The following is a 24,906-nucleotide window of genomic DNA, read 5'->3' on the forward strand; positions in this document are numbered from 1 at the left end:
GGATAGTAAAGTTTCTGTTGACTTGAGCAGAATAAGAGTTTTTCCCGTCAGGAGTGCATTAAATGGTTGATGCTGTTGAGCTTCCTTGGCCAGTGGCAGCTTTTGTCACCAGGAACTGGTGTGGGGGAATAGATATCTTTGCTGGGGAAAATATTTCCTTTCAGCCCTGGCGCTGGAGACCTTATTCCAATAGAAATAAAGTGAACTTGGAGGAGGGCAGGCAGAGGAAGAGGAAGATTTTGCTCAGACATGGTCTTGAGTCAGTTAACCGGCGGATTTAATGGATGGCAGTTTAGATGTGGAAGAGCACCTTCTGCAGGAGGAAACTGTTGTAATAGTGACCCAGTTTCTTAGTGAGCAATGTTTGGAAATCAAGATTATATTCAGCTGAAGCTCTCACAGGGATGCTATCTGGATCTTTCTTTGGAGAAGCAGCCTTTCTCTTTCAAAGCTGCTGCTGAGGCTGCACGTTCCCAATTTGTTCACTTGAATAGAGCAAATCTGATTTATGAGTAGTGGCTTTTGTTCCTGCCACTCCATCAGATGAGTGTTCTTGCTTAGCCAGCAATTTACTGCTAGGAGCCAGAGGATCCTCGGTGTTCAGAGAAGTGTTATTTGATTCAGTAGCTGGCACTCCTTCCCTCAGCGTCATGCAAATGTCACATCTGCTATATGAGCAATACAGCAGAGGAGGCCTGCAGATGAAGTGAGAAAGGCATTCGTGCAGTGCTGTGAGACTTTTTGCAAGATCAAAAATGTTAAATGCATTGCCTCAGTTGCATTTCCAGTTTAGGCTTTTGTAATTCAGCTTGCCTGGGACTCTCCTCATCATGCTCTTAGATAATCCTCACTTCCTGTCCTGGCCTGCTTGGTGTATCTTTGTGCAATTAAACGCTATGCTGATGTCATTCTAAAGGGTGAAAAATATTACTATGTGCTGTGGCTCGTGGAGCAGCTATGGTGAAACTTCTGTATGATATGAGGTGTATTTATTTAAATTCTCTCCGTTAATGCTGTTGTGGATTTTTCCTCCGATATCTTTTCACTTGTGTTTAATTACATCTCTTATTCCTGCCTTATTTTAGACTAGTTGCTTTTTTTTCTAAGTCAAAAACACGCAGGAACACCCCCCTAACTGGGGGTCGTGGAAGCCCTGGTGGAGCTCTGTGTGCGAGAGCATACGCAGGATAAGCTGGGAGTATTAGAGCAGTTACATTCCCTGGCTTGCTGCTTTGCTCCCTTCCGGTACCTGCATCCTCTGTAGTGGGGACGTTCCGATGCGTGTGTTGAAATGCAGCTCAGGCTGGCGCGGTGACGTAGGCTGTATCGTCGTTCATTGAATCCCTGTGCTATAGCTGCTGCTCATTACCTATCAGAGGGCAAATGAAGTGGTGAAACATGAAAAGTCTCTTTAACAAGAGGTGATGGTGGTGGTACATTTGTGAAATCTTAGTGGCTACATATCTGATACACCTGGAATGACACAGCTTGCTGGGGTGGTGAAAGGTGAAGTTTCTCGATGACTGTCATATGCATGCTTTACATGTAAGCAATAGAGCACGTGGGGTGGGGGAAATCTTCACAAATTGGCAGAACTTCCTAACCTAGTCCCTGATTTTCTTGTTTTTCCTTTTTCTCCCACACCTTGTGGGTGAGGGCCTGTTTGGTCTCTCCATAAGAATGGTCCTTTGAGGTCCAGAAAGCTCTACGCCTCTTGTGGCGGAAAGGAGAGGAGGAAGGCAGGACTTGGAGCTGACAAACCCATGACTTGCCATGTCCCTGGCCTTTGCAAGGGCAGCATCTCTGTTGTTGACTGATTTTTTTGAATGTCCCCTTCTAAACTGTGCAGTTCTCCGCTATTGAATTGCTTCTTCCCGTTCTGGCCACTGAAATGAGGACAACTGCCCCTCTGCAGTGCAAGCTTGACTATGGGGAGCAACACTGAAATGCCGGGATCCAAAGCTTGCAAGAGTGTGGAAGGATGGTAGTGCCTCCCTTCCAGCTGGACAACACAACAGTCTTCCAGGAGAGTTCCCCTGCTCTAAATTTAAATGAGTTCGTTGCAGGTAGACCTCTGCCTTTACTTGTTTCAGACACTTCTGGTTATGGTCTCACCGAGTTGTGTTTCTGCCTCACAACTGCATTGCTGCAACAGAAAAAATTTTGCTTGAGTTTACTAGGTCCCAGAGCCCTGGAACAGAAGAGCTTTTCTTGGAGCACAGACTGCATAGTGATTTATTTTCTGCAGTGTTGGTTCTGAAATGTTCTGGTTTTTATTACCCTGTAATGTTTGCAAGAAGTTGTTGCTGTTTGAGTGTACTTTGACATCTTATTTATGTTAATCCCCTTCAGGCTTATCCTCTAAATCAGCCTTTTGACAAAGTTTGGAGGCTGGGTTTAATTCAAGGTGGTTCTCTTTCTAGTCTGGTTCTACAGTCAACAGCTCAAAATTGTCTATTTTCTACTGGTGGTACACGTGCACTTAAGGAAGGATTACAGGAACACCAGTGTAATTGTAGGAGAGGACATACGACTAAATTTACCTTCCTAGCTGCATTTTGAAGACTTATTTTCAGGGTTCAGGGGCTTGAAGTGTCTGTGGGCTTCAAGGTGAAAACAGCTACAGTAGAAAGGGTGCATTTTTGAAAAGTTGACCGAGACCTTTGGAAAAATTGCTGATAGATTTGATTAAAAAATAAAAAAGTATGGTTAAGGCTGCTTGAGAGGTGATAAATCTAGTGTTTGCTTTACAAGGTGGGCAACTTCTGTGGCAGTCTTGGGTAATGATGAAGAGGAATTATGAAAGCTGATAAGCATTAAAAGATTGCGGTATGCCATTAAGTGTGCCGGGAAGCAAGCATATTGTCACTGCTGCTCTTTGACAATTTCTTTCTGAAAGTAAACGGACCTTAAGCCTTCTTTAAACATGTTCCTGCAATTTTAATTAGCCAACCATAATGTGTAGAAACTGCAGCAGCTGGAATTTGTGTGGATTACAGACTTCTCTGTAGTTCTCCATAGGGCTGAATTTGTATCTTAATGCTTTGCTTGCTCATGCCCGTCACTGAATAGTTTCGTGTTTGAATATCTAACAAAAAATTGACTGAAATAGGCAAAAATTGCTTTAAAAAAAATTCTGTTTAAAATATCACTTTATTAAAAAAAAAAAAAAAAGTACAGCAAGGAGATTTGTATTTGTTGTTGTTGAAATTACCTCAGCTAATGCTTTCCTTGGAAAATAAATGTGTATATATATGTGCATGTAGGAGAGTGTGGGGTGCGGGGCTCGTTGTTGTTGTTGTTAAACAAACAAGGAGTAAGACAACTCTAAGCTTCCTTATCAGATGTCCCAGAAAGAGAGGCCTATCTTTAAAGGAAGTAGGCAGCAGTGGAGGAGTACATCAGAAGTCCTTCTATAGTTAATTGAGGAGGAAAAAGAAGAATTGAGCCCACATCCGTTTTTCCTCTTTCCACTATTGGAGCCTCACCCATGCAGTATGTTTTTTAGGTGGAAGTCAGTTAATGCCATGAGAATACTATTAAAAGAAGTGTGTTGGGAGGAAAAATCTTTGTTAAAATAGGAGTGGGTGCCTAGATATTTTTGAGGTACTACGTCCAGATCCTTCACTCACTGTTCCAAAGCTGAGTTTGGAAGGTACCTTTTTACAGTGCCATGCCTAGAAAAAATGTTCTGCTTTCCTTCACTTCCCGCTCCCTACCAACTAAATGAGGAACACTTGGTTAAATCAGAGTAGTTTTTGCCTGTAGCCTTTTTAAGAGGTATCAACTTGAGCTTAGAGGAAACAACTGCTAGCTTGTAAATGTTAAGACCAAGACTCTTCCCTATGAGCAGATAATTATTTAGTTGCCATCTTTTTCTGATTTTAATATTTTTATTTCAGTTGGGGAGCAGTAAATGGGGGCTGGGAGAGGAAAGGAGGGAGTAGGAGTAGGGTAGGTAAGCTTACTTTTGCCATTTAAGGCCAAGCCTTTGGAAGTGCTTGAATATGCTTGAGTATTGTATGTGTTCAATATTGCTCAAATGTAGAAGCAGGTAAAATGCTGTGTTTACCCTCAGCTTCTACCAGTGCTGTTTTGAAGCTTCAGGTACCAGCTTTGTTACAGAGGCTCCAATACAACATGGGTCTATTGGAGAGGCTCCTTTGATGCAGCTTTCTCAAGCTGGCATGCTTTAATGTAGTGTAAAATAAAAGAGAATGGTGATGCCTGATGTCAAGCATGGCATATGTACAGCTGGCAGAGGGAGAAAAAAAATTAATAGGTTGATGGACATGGTCAAATCTCCAGGAAAACGATCTTTGCCCCAACTGTTATTGCCCAGGCGGCAATAATTTAGCACAGCCTAATCTCCATGAACTCTTCTACGCTACAGGCTTGCAGGTCTGCTCTTTCTTGCAAGTGTCCTTGCACTTTTATTTAGTGAATCACTTGAATTTAGGGAGTGAGGGGAAGGGATTCTTCTGTTGTTGCTGGTTTGCCAAAAATATGCTGCACAGAAGCCGGTAAATGTGTTCCAGTTCCAAAAGGAGGATATTTTTGGATCGCTGTAGCAAACTGTGATTTGATTGGGTGGACTGCAGATTTCAGTGGGGAGGGGGAGTTATCTTGCCAAGTGCCTTCATTTTGAAGAGTCAGAAGTCTGTATTTTCCTAGAGAATGAGATCTTTTAAAGCTTGCATTAGAGTGAGCCAAGGGAAGGCATTGTTAGGTGGGGCCACCTTCTTTGCCCACTGAGAGCAGAAAGAGTTGGTTATTTGTGCCTTTGTGTTTGGAGAACTTGATACATCCATCTGTTCTTATGTCCAAACCCAGGCTCTTAAATTCTGAAGATATTTTATTTTTCCCCAAGATGGCCAAAGGAAGGCATCTAATGCAACTGGAATGTTGTTCCTTTCTTGCTCTCTTCAACCTGGCCCGTGTTAGGGGCTGTACCTGTGTGCATGCACGGACTCTAGAAGAGTTTTGAGTTTTCTATGATTTTAAAATCAATCTTCAGCAAATACTTTATATTCCGCTCCTTATTTGTCCTGTTCCTCGCTCCTTTTTGTTTGTGTTTTGTTCTGCCCGTGCTTGCAAGCCAAATCGTGGCTGTGTTTACGTATTGCAAAGCTGTGTAAAATTGTGAATTATCTTCTTGCTGTTGTAAGCCAGCAATGGACAGGAAGAAAGTTGAAAATACTGAATAGGCAGCATACTGCTGTGTGGGCACTTAACGTTGTTACAGGGCGATATAAGTTAAAATATTGGTTGTTTCCTCTTTGCTGTTCAAAACAACCTGAAGCATGTTATGATCTGGGTCTAAACAATAACTGAAAAAGTAAAAACAAACATTTTAACAAAAAAAAGTATGGTCTGCCAAATACTGTGAGAAATTTATGACTGTATGAGTGATCAACAAACAAAATACTTGAAAGGACCTCACTTTCCGGGGGAAGACTTTACTTTTTTTAAAAAACAAAACAAAAATGTGGAAACATCCCTGTAATATCTTCAAAACTGAAAATAACCTAAAGATAACATGAGAGTAGTGAGAGCTCACTGTTTCCTAGAGTTTGCCAGCCGTTTAACAAATCCATGGATATAAATCCAGAGATATGTCAATGACAAATTATTATAAAACTTTATAAGCAAACTTAAGTTAGATAAATAATATTGGAAAGCAAGCCTCAGTAAACATGCTTACTTTTTTCCCCTGTTTCATCCTTGTTTTTGAAGAGGCCCTTATGTGGTCTGCAGAATAAATAACTTCCTGTGTCTTGATAGTTATTGCAAATGACAGCTCCTACTGCTGACATCCCTGCTATTTTTAATCTGATGAAAGTTTGTCCTGTCCATTTATTTATTTATTTATTTTAAACAATTGCCCTGTTCTGACCTAGCAAGCAAATTCTCCCAGAGAAGAGCTTGTACATCTTCTGAGCTGTGAATGGAGACGTTAGGCAGGGGTTTGAGTGGGGATAGGAGGAAAGATGAAGAAGTTTGCACCAAGGGATGCCTGTGACCTCCGGGAGGAGGGAGTCTAATCGGAAAGTTGAGAAGAGCTTTTTGAGCTTGTGGGTTTGGAGAAGAGGGATGGCAGGCTTTTCAAAAACAGTGTTTTCTTCTCCTCTCTGAAGCTTTAGCGTAGTTTTGGATGTCCGATCTTGGCTCAAGCCCATGACTGATTTCCTAGAGTCACTTAGATACAAGGAAGATTCTGTAGTCGCTTTTTAAAAACACAGTGAAGGCCGGTGGTCTGTACAGAACACCGGCATGAGTTTGCCGAAACTGTTTTATGCTTGCAGTCTGTCTTTGAATCCTATCTGAATAATCATTTTTTTCCTCCTGACAGTGCTTGAGGTGACGGTGATGGCAGTGTCCTCTCCAGCACCCATCCCATTGCACCTGGTGGCCCAGAGCTGCCTCGTGCCAGGTTCTCTCCAAGTCAGTGGAAGAATGAGGTCTGCTTTGAGCAACCTCCGCTGAGGCCAGTCTAGTTGGAGATATCAAATGGACAGTAGTAGGATACAGGGGGAAGACATATAAGACTTGGTTAGCAGGAGAAAAATAGGAATGGCTACAGAAAAATGCCCAACAAAGCTTATTTTTGCATGACAACATCTCATTCTGGGAACTGTCATACTTTTAGAGAGGTGCAGAACCACACGGGACACATACCAGCAGGTACATATGTAAAAGTCATAAGCCACAGCATTGTGGGTTATTTTCCTTTTTATTTTCCTCATGGTAATTATTCTCATTAAAAAAAAAAAAATTATATTTGTGTATTACGATGAATGTTCATGCATCAAAACTCTTGCATTTACTCTATTAACTTCATTCTCATCATTTAAAAACATGCTTTTCCCTTTTTTTACCCTTCTTATTTGGGAAGGAGGAAAGCAAGTAAATACAGAGCCGACAGTTTAAGTCACTGCTGCCAGAAGACATTCTATGGGAATGTGAACTTGCCAGTATGTAAATTGTAAATAGTCCTTTGATTTAACGAGGATCTGTTAAGTACAGAGCACAACCTACAACAGTGAAGGAGTAGGATTGGTTCCAAAACTGAAGTGAGGGAAGAAATTATCGTTTAGATTTCCCTTCTCTGTGTGCACAGCTTGCTCTAAGAAATAGTATTCTACCTCCCCTAGTCTGCTGAAACTTGGATAAATTGGAGTTAGTGATGTACATTTTGCAAGATTTGGTGATCATGGCTTTATAATGCTGAACAGATGTCATAAAAAGCAATGAATGCTACTGTTTCTTGAAACTTCAGTCCAAAGAACATCATGGAAAGCAGTGTTCAAGACACTGGCATTAACTTTGCAGCCATTCATCATCACTTCTCCAAGATCTGAGACCCATGTGAGGAAAAATAAACTAAAAACCCTTCAAGTACAAACCACACCTTATTCGATAGAAAGGTGCCTAAAACTGGTTAGCCGGTGGAAGGGGGCAGTGCGCATACAGGATAGTTACAGGTTCAAGGCTACAATGAAATTTGGATGAGGGCTTTTTGCAAACCTTATAGTGATAAATTATGCTATACAAAGTCCACTAGGCCATGACAGCCACCTTTAATTGAAAAGAGGTCTCTAGAAGAGAGTGATGGTGGTCTGACATGTTTCTGTAGTGGTGGTGGGAAAATGTACCAAGATAAACGTTGTTCAAAGAAGCTTTAGAGACATAATGCATAGTATATGTGTTGTATTTTTAAGATGCGTAAAAGGTGTAATTGGAAATTGGTACTTGCGTCTTGTAATTTTAGAAAAAAACCCAAGTATTAAAAAACAGAACACAGAAAAATGAATGAATGTTGGTTGCATAAGACAATATTCTGTAACTATGTATTTGCAGATCCTGCCATAGTTGAAAGAAAAGTGAAATCTAATCCTGTTCAAGCTATTTTAATTAAAAACTTGCTAAATCTATCTTTCTGCTAATTTTTCTATTAACTGAAAATCGTATATCTTCTCTTTTTATGATACACATATCCAGGGAGAACTGACAGAAGAAAAAAAAAAAAATGGTGACTTCATACACTGAACTGTATTCTTATGCGAAAGATACCAAAGAGAAGAGAAATGTCCCTGTCGTCTTCTCTCAATTTCTCATGGTTACTACAGCAACATCTGAGATATACAACATTAGCTGAAATCTACAGGGATTTTTTTTTTTAAGTTGACACTGTCCCCTTGCCCGTATGAAACCTTCAGCATCTTTACTGCTAGATGCAGTAAAGAATCTCTGAAGATCCACTAATGAAAAAAAAAAAACCCACTCAACTCTTTTTTCTTTTTTTTTCTTTTTTTTTTTTTTAGTTTGGGAGAATATCTTTAAATGTTGATATCCTACCCTTGCACTTTATGTAATGAAAATAAAGATCAAACGTGTCTTGAAAAGACGTAGCAAAAGATCTTGTTCAGTCTGTAAATGGAAGGTTTTTGCCCTTCTTCTTACAAGAATTGCCGTTTCCTTCAGCCAGGGATTTCCTGTGGGGCACAGCTAACCCTGCTGCAAAGGAAGCTTACTTCTTTCATTGACTCTTTGTTTCTGAAAAGCTGGTATTTAGTGACACCCATTTCTGGAGAATCTGACTCCTTCACTTGCTTGCTGAAGGAAAACGCTCCCTGTGCTATATCGGTACCAGTGTAATAAGGAGATGTGTTTAATATTTTTTTAGCTGCACAAAGTCTCAATAAACAACTTTCCACATTTATTGCACCAGTACATCTCCCTTGGTGGGCTGATTCCCCCAGGTAAGCAATATGTATGGGCTCGATGACTTTTGTGCAGACAAACCAGGCTCTCGGAGCTGGCCTCACCAGCTGAGCTTGTGCTTCTTGAGTGTCGTAGGTGGCCTCTGCGGGGCTCCAGGTGCGCTCAGCTCCGACCCCAGCTTGGAAACCGTTAGCTGCTCCATTCTGCAGCCAGACGACGGGAGTTTCCGCAGGTGAAGGAAGTCCTTGAGCCTTTGCAGCCACGGCTAGCCCACGGCCAGTCACAGCCGCCAGGGAAGGGTCATGGACTTGGTTCATGTGGTCAGCGCATCGTACTTTGCCAGCTTCAATTTTAATACGAATTTTCCAGTGCTACGGTAGCACGTTGCGTGCAAATCCATCAGTTCATGACAGTGATTCTAACCCTCCAGGTTATCATTTGAGCAGTTGAAAACAAAGGTTTAGGGTCAGGTCTGCATGTGCTTTTACATAGGAAAGTAGCAAATGACTGCTTTGGTCATTATCCAGGGCTTTTAACATGTAAAGTTTATGTGACTCCTCAGGCAGAGACTGGTATCTTTCCAGCTGTTTACTCCTAAAGCTTTGATGGGGTAAGTTAATCTTATCCCTTTCGCTTTTTTCCTGGAAGTTTTCCAAATGCCCACAAAGGCTCCTGTAAAAATTGAGCCTTATTTTCAGATTTCAGTATGTTTTTCACCTCAATGGTTTACACTGAGACTTTGGCTTATTTCTCACTTTATTGCTTTTTATTGATGATAATGTATTTGTAGTGCTTCTTTTTGCGATTATCTGCTAGTCTAATTAGTATTGATATATTTAGCATGTATACACGTTTCTGCCTCTTCATTAGAGCTAACAAATGTCAATAAAAGGCAGCTTAGATTTAAAAAGAAGAAAGGGGGAAGCTTTCTATAAACAGTACTGTAGTCTTTGTGATGAATTGGGTGTAACCGTGGAGAGTGGCAGAGGTGAAACAGGCTGTCTGTTAAACAGGAAATGAGTGATTAACATTTTTGTCCTACTGATCATAATTATTCCCACTGGCTGAAAAAAAATAAACGCCCCTTGGTCTCTCTTTAATATACACATAGAATAAAATTTTAAACTATTAGTCGTTCTAGCACTGTATGGATGAACTTTATTAGGTACTTTATTAGTCCAGATTTTTATTTGTTTTAATAAACTTTGCTTATAATTGTGATTCATATTTGCTTTACAGTGACCCATTCGTGCTCTGTTTTCAGTAACAGTGTTGTTTCAAACAGTTACCGCTACCATAGTGCTTGCTTTGTCCAATATAATTGCACTTTTGGTTGCTGCATTAAAACTTGCAGTGAGCAATTGTAAGTAGCAGAGCTGCTCACTGTAACGAATCTCTGCAGCGTTCCCCACTGCTTGTTTCGCTACAGAAACTTCTGATTGTCTTTAATCCCTGTGATGTGCACACCTTAGTGGTATTGTATAGCGCTGATCTTGGCTGCGAAGTCATTCAGTGTGACATCGGTGTATCTGTAGATGTTACAGAGTTACCTTTCTCAAGCAAACTAATAATCTCTTCAAAAGGTATTTCTTGTACATGTGATGACCTATATTTTGTAGGGCTGTTTTGAAAAGTATTAATCATGTTGCTGGCCTCTGATGGTTTGTTAATTGAATCCTTTATCAGTTATTCTATCATATCCCTTGGGATTGATGTCAGGCAACGCAGGTTAGGCATAGATCATCCTGCTTTGCTCTTTTTGCGTGACTGACATAATTGCAGCACAGGCAGATTCTGAAGGCCGGAGATCTGAGAATGCTTACAGTGGTAGGTGAGGAGGCTCCGGTTTTCAGGGCATGCCGAGTTTGAAATGTTCCTCTTCAGTGATGTTGTTTGTTTGTCCTCCTGTGTCACTGATGAACCTGGGAAATGCTTCCTCTTCGACATATGTATCTCATACATCATACACACACATACAGATATGTTTATGTACACATACGTACAGGTTCCACGCTTGTGGAAAACAAAACAGTCTGTTTTTCTGCAAATACTAAATCCGTGTATTTGTTGAACACTCATCTTTTTCTGTCTGCTGTAATAGCAGTCTTATTGCCATTACAAAACTGAAGCTATACTAGGGTTTATCTGGATCCCTAAAGTTAGCCCTACTGGCTGTGGATTTTTTTTTGTCTCATATTTGTATCTTTCCTTACTTTCTACACTTCCATTTGTGTTTTATACTGATTGCAATTTGCTTTTCTGTTTTCATATTACTGTATGGCTGCCTTCTTTTTGCTGCCTTCTTTTCACCCCTGAAAATGAATTGCTTTTAGACAAGCCTGTTAGCTGTCTTGGCTTCCCAAATGATTTTACCGGAGAGGGAGGAAGTTCCATTTCATAAACCTCTCTTAAAAATCCTACAATTTTCATATGCATCTTCGTCTGTTGTTTTTCCTAATCAGTGTCACTTATTTTCCTCGGCTTTGAAATGCTAAGAAATGTTTGTGTGTTTGGTATATTCTGTGTTGATATTGTACCGTGTCTGTACTGTGGTTATAGAAACAAATGTAGTTGTAAAACAGAGTGTTGGCACTGATATAGTTGATCTTTAACCGGTTTGTGTCCCTGTCCTCTCTCGGAAGTACAGAGCGCATAAGGGTGATCATAAGACGCTTTGGTTGGGATTGTGACATCTGGAATGGTCTTCAGATGTATGTGCTTGCCCTGAGTGCTTTTCATTTTATGCTTTACATTGTTCATGTTTTCACACTCAGGCTTTCTAAACCTCTGTGAAGGGAGAGTACGCAGGTGTTATCTTTCCACTGGAAATGTCCAAACTGCCATTATGGAAAAGTGCTTCAAATGAATCTGCCTATAATTAAAAAGAGATTAATAACATATCTGGGGATACCCACTGGGAATTTTGCAAATACATGTCAGTAGAGTTCCTAGTTCTGACACGTAAGTATGCATAGCCAAGTCTCTTAAATAGCAGTGTCTGCTGGAGTTATACACGTGTTTTCTGATACTACATATTATATTCCACAGGAGAAAGCTATGGAGGTTGTGAAATCCCCTCCAGTTGCTCATGCCCACGTGTGGCAGCAGGATTGAACCAGGAGAATGGGCAAGCCCTTTGGTGTCCAAAGTGTTCAGTCTTACACAGCTGTGAAGAGCAAATGTAGATCATAAATCTGCAGACTTAATTGCAGAAAGAGCAGGACTTGGATGAACACCACGGAAATATGGGCACAAGAGATCTCCTGCGTCCAAGAGAGGCATGCATAGCGACCATATGGTAGATAGCTTATAGTCTTTCTCGTTCTTATATATTCAAACAGGACACAAGGGATGCCTTGCTGAAATCTCATCAAATAAAGTGGTCTATGAAGGTCTCTGCGTGTTTGGAGGATGCATAACGTTTCATGACTGAAGTTCTGGGATAGACGCTAGGTTTGGGACCTACCCATCGTGAAAAGCACAGAGAAAGAGTACAAGGTCCCTGTAGTAGGCTTCAAGTGTTTCTGCACTTTTCCCAGCTGACACTTCTGGACCATATAACAGCACAGGACAAAAATGAAGTCAAACAAAAGCACCCCCCCACCTCAGAACAAAGGACCCAAAAAAGCATGACCTGTTTGGGAGGAAATCCTGCCCTTCCACCTTCATGCAGCTGCAGGTGGCAAATTGCCAGCCTCTTCTAGCTATGACTCTTTGACCTGAGGCTAAGTGGCATGCTTTATGTCCATGTTTCTATCTGACAGCAGGAAAGGTTTCTGGGTTGTAATCAAAGAGTGCTGCAATTGGGTGGCAAAGATGGCTATTTCATTAACAGCTAAAGTCTCTGACACTGCAGCCAGATGTGTAATCCTGTTGGTGAACATTGCAGTGTCAGGAATGCTCCTGATAGAGAAATACAGTTAAGACTGTTTTATAAACACGTGCTATCTGTTGACCAAACATTTTTGGACGTAGAACAGTAACTCGAAGGTAACCCTGCGCTCCATTGCAGTATGCACATCTGAACTTCTCATATCTCATAGCCAGTAGACAAGACAAACAGGATTGCCTTATCACACCACCCTGTTGTACCCAAAGAAATCCTGGCACATCTAGGGTTATCTATGTTTTCTTTGCTTCTTAACCTCCTCACCCTGCTCCTGCAAACTTGGCAGGATGGCTGGAAACCACAGCAGAGCAAGTGCAGACAGCATCACTATTCAGAGCAGTCTTACCTGTGTCACTAGGTTAACTTTGGACAGATGTTACATGATGCCACTTGCTAGGCTTAGCCCCTGCTGCTCTCTGTTTGATACTGCTCAAAGATCCCTGAAGAAGCATGGTGGTGGACATCTTGAAGGTTCTTGTTGTACTTTCCTAGGAGATTTTTTTTTAATTACTTCCTGTTATAGTGATGCTTGTCGCTGAGGGTGATTCGAACATCTGGAACTGTTGTGGAGTCCCATTACGCACACCTTGAGAGGCAGGTCTGTTGTCCTCTGTAACAACATAAGGAAATCCTTGAGTCTTCCCGTCTCTGCTCTCAGGCTTTTGCTTTGGTGCTCTTTCCACAGAGTGATTCCACTTGTGCAGCATCCTCCTGTAAGCTGTCAGTAATGTGGAAGACTAACATGGCTCACTAGGTTGCCAGTCCCTAGTGATCACAATAGACAACTTTCAGCAGTGCTGATATGTTGCTAGTTGATGAGTTTCTGAACTTATCTCCCAGCAGTTCCTGAGCCTGAATTTCTTAGCAGGTGTGTAAGGTAAAACTGGTTATGGCTAAAGCAATCTCGACTGCCATACTCCCTGAAAGATTATTTCAAGCTTCCAAATCTGTCTTATAGCTGCCTTGATGTTGGTGTCCGTGTGTGAGGGAGGCAGAAGCCATGGGCAATCATCTTAAGTGTTTTCACGAGACTTGGGTGTCTCAGACCCACCATCTACGTCCTAGTTGGAGAACTCTACAATGAGGTTAAGCAGCGGTTCTTCTCTGCTTCCCTATTCTGTGCGTATTCCAATTATTTGTGTGGAAGAAAGATGACCCACTTAGTTGTATAGCCTCTCTTAATTTGGAACAGAACTACAATGTTGTCAAGTTTCATAAAACAAATGTGTTTCCATGTGTTTCTCTTGAAGTAAAATAGTATGGAAAACAATTTACTGAAAAACAATTACGTCTCTATTTTAATCTTGAGAGGAGTATGATTTTTTTCAGTAGTCAAGTTGCTTTTTTTTAATATGAATGATCTCTTGGGTTTAAATATAGTGTTAGATATCAGCTGAGCTATTTGCATCCAGGGAATAAATGGCTGAGACATTTACTACTTTAAATGCTTTAAAATGCAAAGCGGTTGAGTCAATTTTGTTGTTTAGAAGAAAAATTCCAAGCTGGGTGTTTTTGCAGTAGTCTGCGTTCGGCTTTAGGAAAAGTTGGAAACTCGGCTGAATGATACAAACGCAGGGCTTCAAATGAATCATTTTGTTGGCTTCATTAGTTTCATTAGCTGGTATTTGCTCATCACGCTGTGTTTAGCAAATCCTGGGTTTGTATATTTTGGCTCTTAAATCAGCAAGGAACGATAAGCATATTCACAGTTCCTGGTTGTCAGGCTGAAGTATGGCACTTCTTTTGAAGGCCAAATCAGAGCAGAGGCTTTCTGAACCCTGCGTCAAATACATGAACTCAATCCCAGGAAACACCCCCCAGGTGGCAGCAGTCCTGCTGGAGCCGTAATGAGGTGTTGATAAAATTCCAGCCTGGGCGCCGTGGAAGCGAGCTGGCACGGTCTGCGCGGGCACGCACGCTGGGCTCGAATACAGCCCGCCGCTTTTTCACGTAATCCGGGTCAAGTTTTGGAGGTTTTGCTTCAAAGGCCTGTTGAAAACGGTGGGTTGCAGGGTTTTGCAGGCTGGCGGGGCCCCGGCAGCGGCAGCGGCGCGGCGGCTGGTATCCCGAGGAGCGCTCGGGCTGCTGACAGCCGCACTGCTCATCTGGCTGCCAAGTCCCACTGCTGAAACTATACTTTTTTATCAGGTCATGTTTGCGTCTGGCAAAGATTTGTAGACACAACATCATTAACAGCGGTGCATATTTTCACAAGATTTACCTCTTCAACACTTTTTCCAAGTTAGTAAATCATAGCTTCTTTAATGTCCTGCTGGCTGCGTGAAAAACAGGAATTTATGTAACAAGCTCTGGGCCGCAAACCTTTTCCTGTTAGGAAAATTTTTTTTTCATTGTTGGCACAGTTAGGAGACAGCTCTGTTACTCAAAGAGCGACCTCAGATGTCCTCAGTACAATAATACCAGATTATAGTATTTTTGATGACTAAGGAATAGCAGTAATTTCTTAAATATTTAACACTTCTTTTGCAGGGAAGAAGGAATTGCATATTAGCACGCTATTTTCTACATCTGATGTTTTGTGTGTTTGAGATGCTTATTTTGATAGTAAACAGTAGGTCTGAGCCAACAGGGTCTGTTTACAAAATACAATAAAAAAATGAACTGGTGCAGGAGGTTTTTTAATCAACAGACATGCAGAAAAGCTTTCTTGCGACATTTCTAAATCTGGAATTGTGTCAGCTTTGCATTCAGCTGTGTCCCTAAAGTGAGAACAAAGGGCTGCGTGGGGCTGCCTTTCCGAGGCGTCCCGGCCCTTTGAAATCACTGCTGCTCTCCGTTGCCGCATGGAAGTCCAAAGATGGACTTCTGACTTGCCCTCCTGACACCGCACCATCACTAGCCAACAGCGTGTCAAAGCAGGGAGCTCAGCCTGTTGAAAAGGCTGAATGGCCAGCCAGACAGTGGCTTCTGAATGGCCAACCAGACAGTGGCTTCTGAATGGCCAGCCAGACAGTGGCTTTTTCATCGCCAAAGGAGGTCTCTTCTGTCCTCCTTAGCCAGCAGCTAAAATGCCAGCAGTGGAGGAGGGCAGACGTTGGATCTAAGCCATGTATGCAGCCAAGGACCCATAAACTTCCCCTAAGCGAGGGAAGCCCCAGACAATGTTATCTAGCAGGACCAGACCTCGTGAAAAGAAAATTTCCAGGCCTTCTCTAGTGTCCTATAGCTAGATAGATAGAGGATGAGGTTTTGATTGCCTAGTTACCTGTAGTGGAGAGATACAGACATATGTTAATTAGTTAACATTAGAAAGATTAGTTTCCTTTCAAAACTAAATAAGGAGTTAAATAAATATCAGCAATAATTTGAATAACAGGGATAATATGTTAAAACTAATTCTTTGGAGGGGGAAGAGAGATTGGAAAGGCTTTGAAAATCAGGAGCATGTATGGACTCTGCTGCACTGGAAATAGCCTGAGTTGACATGCGGCTGCGTTCTGCTGTCTTTTGCTATCAAAGAGCATTTTGTGCCCTTGTATGAGGGTGAGGCTGCACTCATGGGGAACAAGGTAGGCTTCCCAGGGCATTGCTACTTATAAGGTTTTACAGTCCTGTACCAGCTTCTTCCTGCCCTCCTCTGCTGGAGGTTTCTTCTTGGGCCCCAAAGTGACAGTTTCTGTTGACCTTTGCAGATGTCCAAGCCTGCTTTGGCCAGCTGGCCTTCCACTATTCCGGGCTTAGCATGACCCTTCCAGGGAATTTGAACCTGCAGTTTCTGATTTCAGTCAGGCCCTCTGAGATAACTGCTTTCACCTGGCATGACTCCCTCTTGTTGCTCCTTTTCTTATGTCAGCTGGACATGGAGAGAATGAGGCAAGATGTGCGTCTTGGTAGTTTTGAAGATGACCATCAGAAAAGAAAATGTTTAGGAGTTTTGGGGACAAAACCCTTGACATGCATTTTGTCACACACACTGGAAATCAGTACTGAGTACGATACGCAAGATGAAAAAAATTACATATGGCAGAGCATTCAAAATTAGTTTTTTAAAACTAACTGAAATTTTGAACAAAACCTCATGTTGTGAGGAAATATGTCTATTTTGTCAGATTATTATTCTTAGTAATCTAGTGTTGCACATGGAGTCTGATTTTGAATAGTGCTTGTTTTCCACACGTTTGAGAAAGCAGATGGAGGCAAATGCGCAGCTGGAGTAGGGAAGGTGGAGAAAGATGCGTTTCTGGAGATGTTGTGGTTACACAGGTGGCACTTTAGGTTGACAAATACAGCAAAAGTAGACAGAGACCAGAACTGGTTCCCCTCTTCCCCTGGTTCGAGCCACAAGGCAGGCAAATCTTGATGAGCTGGTTCATCTTCTTGTTTTGGTGCTGGGTGAGGTAGTGGGTCTTGGGATCAGAATAAAAGCTTAGAGAGGATAGGTAGGAGAAAAACTATAGGAAATCAGACAGGAAGAAAAGGCAGAATGAGGTTATGATGATCTGGTAGCCAGTTTGGTTTTTGAGGTGATTGGCAAGGCTTGCTGGTCGCGATGGACACTTCTACTGTCCTCCAGAATCTGTCTTTCCGTTTCTGTTCCCCTAGATTTTTCTTCAGAACCTGTTAAAATGCTTATAAATGGAATCAAGCTACTTCCATGTTGAGATCTCCAATTTCATGTGTTGTTTTGTGGTTCCCTTCTACTGTTCTTCACAAATTGTGATCCTAGACTTGTGTCTTGCAGACTATGCTACTGTCCTACCCTCCTACTAACATCCGTGGTAGGCTGCTTCAACACCCTTTTAGTTTCTGGCCTCTTGTTAGCTGTTATTTCAAAATTTAGGACAACTTTTCTGTAGATATAGTGTTCTTGTGTTCTGCAAGAAATTACATGACAAAAAAAATGTTTATCTGCAGCTTGGTATTGCAAAGGATAGTCTCTTGTTAACCTGACAACCCTTGTTAACCCGACAACCCTTGGGCTTGGATTTTTAAATTTTAGTTTTGAGGGTTTGGGATTTTTTTTTAATATTTAAGAACAGAACACGGAACCTAACTTGTTACTCAGGACATAATGAAGAGCTTTGGCAGCTCCAGTCAGTCCTGGGACAAAATATCTTTATCTTGTGCCTTCAAGTATTAGAAGAACCGATTTTGCATATTAAAATATTAATTTTGAAAAAGTAAGATGGTTTTAAGACTGAGTTTTAATGCAGTTTCGTCTGTACTGTTTGCATTCCCTTCTCCCTCGTGATTTCTTAGGCAATTTGTGATGCTATATATACAACTTGGAACTTAATCCTCAAATGATTTTCTGTACGTATATTCTCATATAACACAATTAATATGAACCTCACTGAGTTTCAGTGGCAATACTCACAGGCTGATGCATTGGCAGGATTTAGGGATGTACATGATGAGATTCCATTATAAGATCCATAAAACAGGATCTAGCATTCCTGAACTTTGCTCTGCCTAAAAGCAATCAGCTTGAACTCATTAGAGCGAAGCTGGTAGTCCTATCTTCAGTGAGATTTGACTGTCTGATATATTTCGTCTCCTATAGGAGGTATGTGTATTTCAGAACGACTCCTCCAACATTTTATTTAACTTTTCAGAACGTCAGACTTGATCAGGCCACGTGGCAGACAAATTATGTTGCAACTCTGCAAACTTGTTTTAGCCAGTTCCAAGTGGTGAGCTGATAAAAGATATTTCCAGACTGGCATGTTTTCCTCTTTCATGCTTACCTTTTACATTTTCAAATAAAGCGAGGGTATGTTTGCAAAGGCAAATCAGTATCAACATGCCCAGAAGAGAAGCATCTTCTCTTCTCTCTATCTGAACGAGTTAAAATTATATATAAGTAAGGGTTTTAGCAGGCTCTGCAGAAGGTCTATCCTTACAGTAGGTTTCTTATAAGGAAACTTGACATGAAAGGCTTTCCCGAAACTTACGTCATCTTGAGCATGTTAAGTAACTCATTTTCTATGGATACATTGATGCTGGAGCTTGCAGTTAGGAGTACGGTGTTTGGAAATTAAGCTCTATGTCTCAGTCATTTTCAGTTATTTTTTCCTGAAGTGCCTCTTATGCATATAGCATCAGAATAGGCTGATCTTTGAAAGTGAACAGAAATAAAACCTGTGCTCTTACACCTTATTTTGTTTTTCAGAATTCAATCCGTCACAACCTGTCTTTGCACAGCAAGTTCATCAGAGTGCAGAATGAGGGAACAGGGAAGAGTTCGTGGTGGATGCTCAATCCCGAGGGTGGAAAGAGCGGCAAATCTCCCAGGAGACGAGCTGCGTCCATGGATAACAACAGCAAGTTTGCAAAAAGCAGGGGCAGAGCTGCCAAGAAAAAAGCATCCCTTCAGTCTGGTCAAGAGGGAAACGGTGACAGCCCCGGATCACAGTTCTCGAAGTGGCCGGCGAGCCCCAGCTCTCACAGTAACGATGACTTTGATAACTGGAGTACGTTTCGACCTAGAACTAGCTCTAATGCTAGTACAATTAGTGGAAGACTTTCCCCTATTTTGCCAGAGCAAGATGATCTTGGAGATGGGGACGTGCACTCCATGGTATACCCGTCGTCGGCCACCAAAATGACTTCTACTCTACCCAGCCTTTCAGAGATGAGTAATTCTGAGAACATGGAAAATCTTTTGGATAACCTTAATCTTTTGTCACCTAATACATCAATGACTGTGTCAACCCAGTCTTCATCTGCTACCCTGATGCAGCAAACGCCAGGTTACTCGTTTGCATCCTCGACCACAAGTATAGGTTCAGCAAATCCAGACTACAGGAAATTTACTTATGCTCAAGCTAGCATGAACTCTTTGCCCCAGATTCCTATGCAGACTCTTCAAGACAGTAAATCAAGCTACGGATCGATGAGCCAATACAATTGTCCTGCAGGACTTCTGAAGGAGTTACTGACTTCTGATTCTCCTCCGCACAATGATATCTTGGCATCAGTAGACACTGGTGTTTCCCAGCCTGGTGGCAGGGCACTGGGCCAAAGTGTGCTGATGGTCACTAACTCGGTGATGCCAACATATGGCAGTCAACCACCCCACAACAAAATGATGAACCCTAATGCCCGCCCTCACCAAGGACATAACCAGCCAACACCTGCAGTTAATGGTCGTGCCTTGTCACACACAGTGAACACCATGTCACATACTTCAGGTCTAAATCGCTTGTCGACGGTGAAGACTTCGTTACAAGTGCCTATGAGTCACCCGATGCAGATGAATGCTATGAACCCGTATGCCCCTGTTAACAGTTGCAACGGCTATGGAAGGGTGGGAATCGTTTCCCTCCACCAGGAAAAGCTTCCCAGTGACTTAGACGACATGTTAATTGAACGATTGGACTGTGACATGGAGTCGATCATTCGTAATGACCTTATGGATGGAGAAACGTTAGATTTTAACTTTGACAGTGTATTGCCTAACCAAAGTTTTCAGCACAGCGTAAAGACAACCACACACAGTTGGGTGTCAGGCTAGGATGTAGTAGGAGGTAAGCTGTGCTTTTTATGATAAATCTGAAAAACAGCTTAAAGGGAAAAGAGAAGTCAAATGCTTAAAATCTGAGTGGCTTCCCACGTTGGCATGTGAAGTGCCTCTACTGTCAGTCACTTTCCAGTCCTTTATTAGTTTGTAAATCAGGTTTTCATTAGGATTGCCGTGCACCCGCTTCTGTTATATTATGTAGAGCACTGACATTTTGCCGTTGCTATCTTGAATAAAAACTCGCTGGTAACTAACATTTATTAAATACATGTTTCCCCTCTAAGTTGTCTTAAAGATAGTTTGAGCATGTTTTAATTGGTAGCCTCTTTTGGTGTGAATGTTGATTTAATTGTGTTTTTATTTTTATTTTCCTAGGCTACAGTTAAATTCTCCAGACTTGTCTGACAGCAGGAACTGAGAAAGCAGTACAAAGATGTCCTTCACCTTCCTTTTTAATTTTCTTGACAAAGCTGTGCGCATGCACTAGCTTTTTTGGGGGTCTTTTTTTCTTTTTTCTTCCTTTCATCAGAGCTGGCAGCAGAGAGAGTATTTTCCTGTACAGGATGTTTGCCCAAGGTTTGCAGGTTATGCGCTGCTGTAGATAAGAACTGTGCCATTGGAAATTTCATTACTCTGAAGTGCCAAATTCACTACACCATATAATCACAGCAAAGACTCTTACATCATGTTGTGCTTTCGGTTTTGTACAGTATGATCTGTAGAAGAATTGTTTTTTAAGACTATCTGTTTTGGTCCAAGAAAAGTTTATAAACTTTTGTAAGAATACTGTGATGATCTCATGCCCTAAGTAAGTTTAACCTTCACTGATGTTACCTGTGTTCTGATGAATTGAGATAACTGTGGAATTGCTTTGCAGCAGTATGAACTGCTTTATTTTACTCAAAATTGCCACACATTTCGTATGGGAACAGAATAGCCTGTTAAATATGATCCTACTAAACTCACTGACTATTCAAAACAAGCAGCAGGTTAAATGCCATTTGAGAAGTTACCTGTATTCATGTAAATTTATGCAAGAATATATCTGAATTTCATAGTTAGACTAATGACTTTATTGTTGGACTTAAGATAATTTTTGGAGTAGTTTCCAAGCTATTTTTCTTATAATTAAAGTCTACTTTTGTTACATAGGCAACTTAAAAAATTGCAGAATCTGAGATCTGGCAGCATTCATAACCTCTTCATTTTGTACAGTATTTTAACTGGATTAAGTACATGTTTTTATAAATTTCCTAGCGCTTGGAAGCGCTAATAAAGGAAAAGCTTAATAAGTATCTTGAAAACAAAAACATTTCTGTCCCTTTTTTGTTGTGTGATGTATAAATATAGACAACTTTATGTTTAGGAAATATTTAATCAGTTTTATATATGCATTTTTAGAAATGTCATCTGCTTCTATTATCATTTTAACTCTGACTACCACAAAGTGTTAAGTATTCACTGTTAGATGCTTGTACAATGCTTCACATTTATATTTATTTCATGGAGGTCTCATAATGTTTGTGCACTCAAGAGCAGGACCATTTGGAGAAAGTTCATAATTTCGGTAAAATTAATGACAGAATTGTCCTGTGTCTCAATTAGCACTAGATTTAGGGTCTGTCAAAGTGTCTGTTGTCACGCAGGATGTTTGAGGAGGTGAACGTGCTACTACTTAATGGGAGGCTAAAATTTCTGTGATCCTCTATTTTAGGGCAAGAACATTACTTTTTTTGAAGTAAGAAAGAAAAAGTAAGTGTCAAAGCTATACAAATATACGAACTTCAGGGCAGGGAATAGAATTTATGACAGAGGCCTTGCTTCTATAAAAAAACTTTTGCTCTTGTTTGAGTAGGCACACTGACAACTACCTGAGCGTTTTCAGGATTTGGGTCTTGGATAAATATTTCTGTATTTTTGTAATTGCATGATGTGGTTTTCACAGATGTGTGGAGTACTGGCCTCGTTTGTCTTTTCATTGGTTACTACTCATCATTTATGTTACAAAAATATTTGAAGCTGCTTTATGCACTGACAGTATGAAGAGTTTTTGTGCTACGACTGGCTGTTGTGAAGAGGGAGAGAAAGAAGTATTTTCACTAATTTTTGTTTTCTCTAAGTGACTTAGAACTGGAGAATGTTCTAATCGGAACTTATCTTTTCTCTAGTGATGGAGTATGGTGGAGAAAAAAAATGCAATGTGCCAAGAAAGCAAAGTTTAATAAGCCGTGTATTTAATGATCTTGGTATGACTTTCCTAAAACTCTACAATATATTTATTGATGTGCTAGCGTTTAGCTCCCTGCTGGGCTTAAATCACTTCTAATTACAGCTAGTCCTACTTTTTTAGATATTGTATTGCAGTTGTCAGCAGTTGCAGAAGTTGATGTTAAGCTGTCCTGTGATATAGGATCTCCCCAACCGTGAAATCTCTCTTTGAACTTCTTTTGAGCAAGATGAAATTCCTAGTGCTGTAGCCTCTGCGAAGTGGCCTGCTTTTACTGGCAGGTACCTCTAGTAGCATCTTCACCACCACGTGAATAGTCCCCAAGACTTGATTGCAAATGCTGGCAATGGAACAACCTAGGACCTCACAAATGGGTTTCTGAAGATCCTTCTTTTTGCTGCATGTGCAAAAATTTGCTTGCAAATGGGCACTGGTATGCATAGGCCAAAGTAGTCCAAAAGTTCACCTCTGTGCACAAAGGAAGCAGTATTTAACCCTAAGCTGCATGGGCTTGCAGCTGAACGTGCTACATTTAACAATATACCTCCTCTTTGTTATTTACTGCTACTGTATAGCTTCCTGTATTCAGATATTTTCTTCATTTGCATTTATAACTACGAATACCATAAACGTAGCAGTTCCTTGATTGCCACAATCTGTAGGAAGCCCCTTGTAATTATTATGAAAAAATAATCGTAGATAATCAGATGTTTTGGGTTATGTGGTCAAATTTATTTTCTTTTAAGTGGTGCCATTCTAATATTTTACAATTGTAATTCTGGAATACTGTGAAGTCTGATGAAGGGCATATTGGTTGTCTTGAAAACAAACATTGTGTGACCTCTAGTAATAAATCCTTTTTCAGTAAAAGTATCAAGTTTCTGGAGTAACTTAGTTTGTCGGAATTGTTGTAAATGGTCGGTTTGTGAATTGTGCGGATGATCTTACCTATGCAGCCTTGTTTTTGACTTTTCTCTGGTTTGTACTGTTATTAAAAGTTTATTGTATTATAGAGCTGTTCAGATATTTTAAATATAAAGATGTTTTGTTTCCATAATATAGCTATATGGTATATGTTTAGGTAGTAAATGCATTAATTGGAAAGCTCTGCTTTGATAAAACTGACAATTTGCCTACACTTATAAGCAAAAGTCATACTGCTTATTATTGGCTTAAGTCAACAGAGCATCCCTAGGAAGAGGAGAAGTTAAAATTGGACCAATTATAAAACAGTATAAAATTTGCACTTGTTAAACCACTGGATGTATGTTAGTACTTTTTTATTTTTTTACTGATTTGAAATTCCTATTTTCATTATGAAATTGCTAGGATCCTTAATTTATGACTGATTTAAAGAAGGTATTCTCTCTCTCTCTCTCTCTCTCTCTCTCTCTCTCTCTCTCTTTTTTTTTTTTTTGTAATCATGATGTAACATGGTTTATGCAAACAAAAAGAAAATTCCTTGGCATTAAAACTGGCCTCCTTTTTGAGGGTGTTCCACAAACCAGCAATATCATGAGAGATTGGCATGTACATACTGCTAGTTCGGCTTGTGAGTGATGTGACAGCTCTGTAGTGCTTCACTGCTCTTAGTAACATTGCAGAATTTAAATTCATATGTGGATATTTTCAGAAAAAGTGCCTGATGTACTTTTACAGACACAAGAGAACAATCCCTTACAGTTTGTTGTATAAAGCCATAAATGTATATAAATTATGTTTAAAAGGTTTTGTGTCCTTTCTTGTATATTGAGAATGAGATTTGTACCAGGATTCTACTTGTGATTAGTAATCCTTCTACTCCGACGTCGTAATCCCTTTCGTTACTGCGTAATCTTTTTAATGCTCACGATCCCATTTGGACAATCCTGATGGCATTAGCAATTTTATGTAGAAAAATACCTCATGGTACCAAGTCTTGCCTGGCAAGACGATACCATATTAACAAGCAAACACTAACTGCAGAATCGTTAACAATTTTTCCATGTCTTGATATAAAGGAATTTCTTGGAATTGCTTCTGGAATTGGAACTGTATCAGGTACAGTGACTTAATAGGGCTGTGTTATAAGTGTTTTATCACAAGGTAGTGTGCTAAAAGTAACTTGTTTACAAGTCTTTGAGACTAAACGCAAGGAGAATCCATGCCTGACCCTCAGAGTTGGTAAGAGATCTTGTGGAGAGACTTTGTCACTGGAAGCTGCATTACACAGCATCAAATGTTGTTGCCATTGCTTCAACGAGGCTGGTTCAGAGAAAATCACAAAATTTCTGAAACCCTTTCAGACTGGGTATTTGTAAGTATAAGCTCTTAATAAAATTGCTATGACATGAGATGGTAATTAGTGTATCAGAATGTTATGTAAGACATTGTTAAAGAAGAAAAAACATCCATCAAACTCCAGGAAAGAATTAGTCTTTTAGTCCAAATTACTTGTTAGATCTAATGCTACTCGATGTGGGAGGGAGCCGGCTCTGGAGAGACATTTTTCTCTTCCCTACACTCCCCCTGTTATAGTGAGATGGTTCACAAAGTCCTCCTGCCCCTCTTCTCCCTCGTTTTCGCCTCTTGTCTTCCCCGGCC

General features: G+C 40.7%; 1 protein-coding gene across 1 annotated transcript in view; it reads left to right on the top strand.

The window, feature by feature from the left end:
* Positions 1–24,051, top strand: part of FOXO1 (forkhead box O1) — a 65,644-nt gene extending 41,593 nt beyond the window's left edge. The window contains exons 2-3 of the mRNA XM_068929962.1: positions 18,747–20,103; positions 20,472–24,051. Of these exons, the coding sequence (XP_068786063.1) occupies positions 18,747–20,090 (1,344 nt within the window). The 3' untranslated portion in view covers positions 20,091–20,103; positions 20,472–24,051. The remainder of the gene's footprint in view (positions 1–18,746; positions 20,104–20,471) is intronic.
* The last annotated feature ends 855 nt before the right edge of the window (positions 24,052–24,906 follow it).

The sequence above is a fragment of the Struthio camelus genome, chromosome 1 (assembly GCF_040807025.1).
Source record: "Struthio camelus isolate bStrCam1 chromosome 1, bStrCam1.hap1, whole genome shotgun sequence".
NCBI classification, from domain to species: Eukaryota; Metazoa; Chordata; class Aves; order Struthioniformes; family Struthionidae; genus Struthio; species Struthio camelus.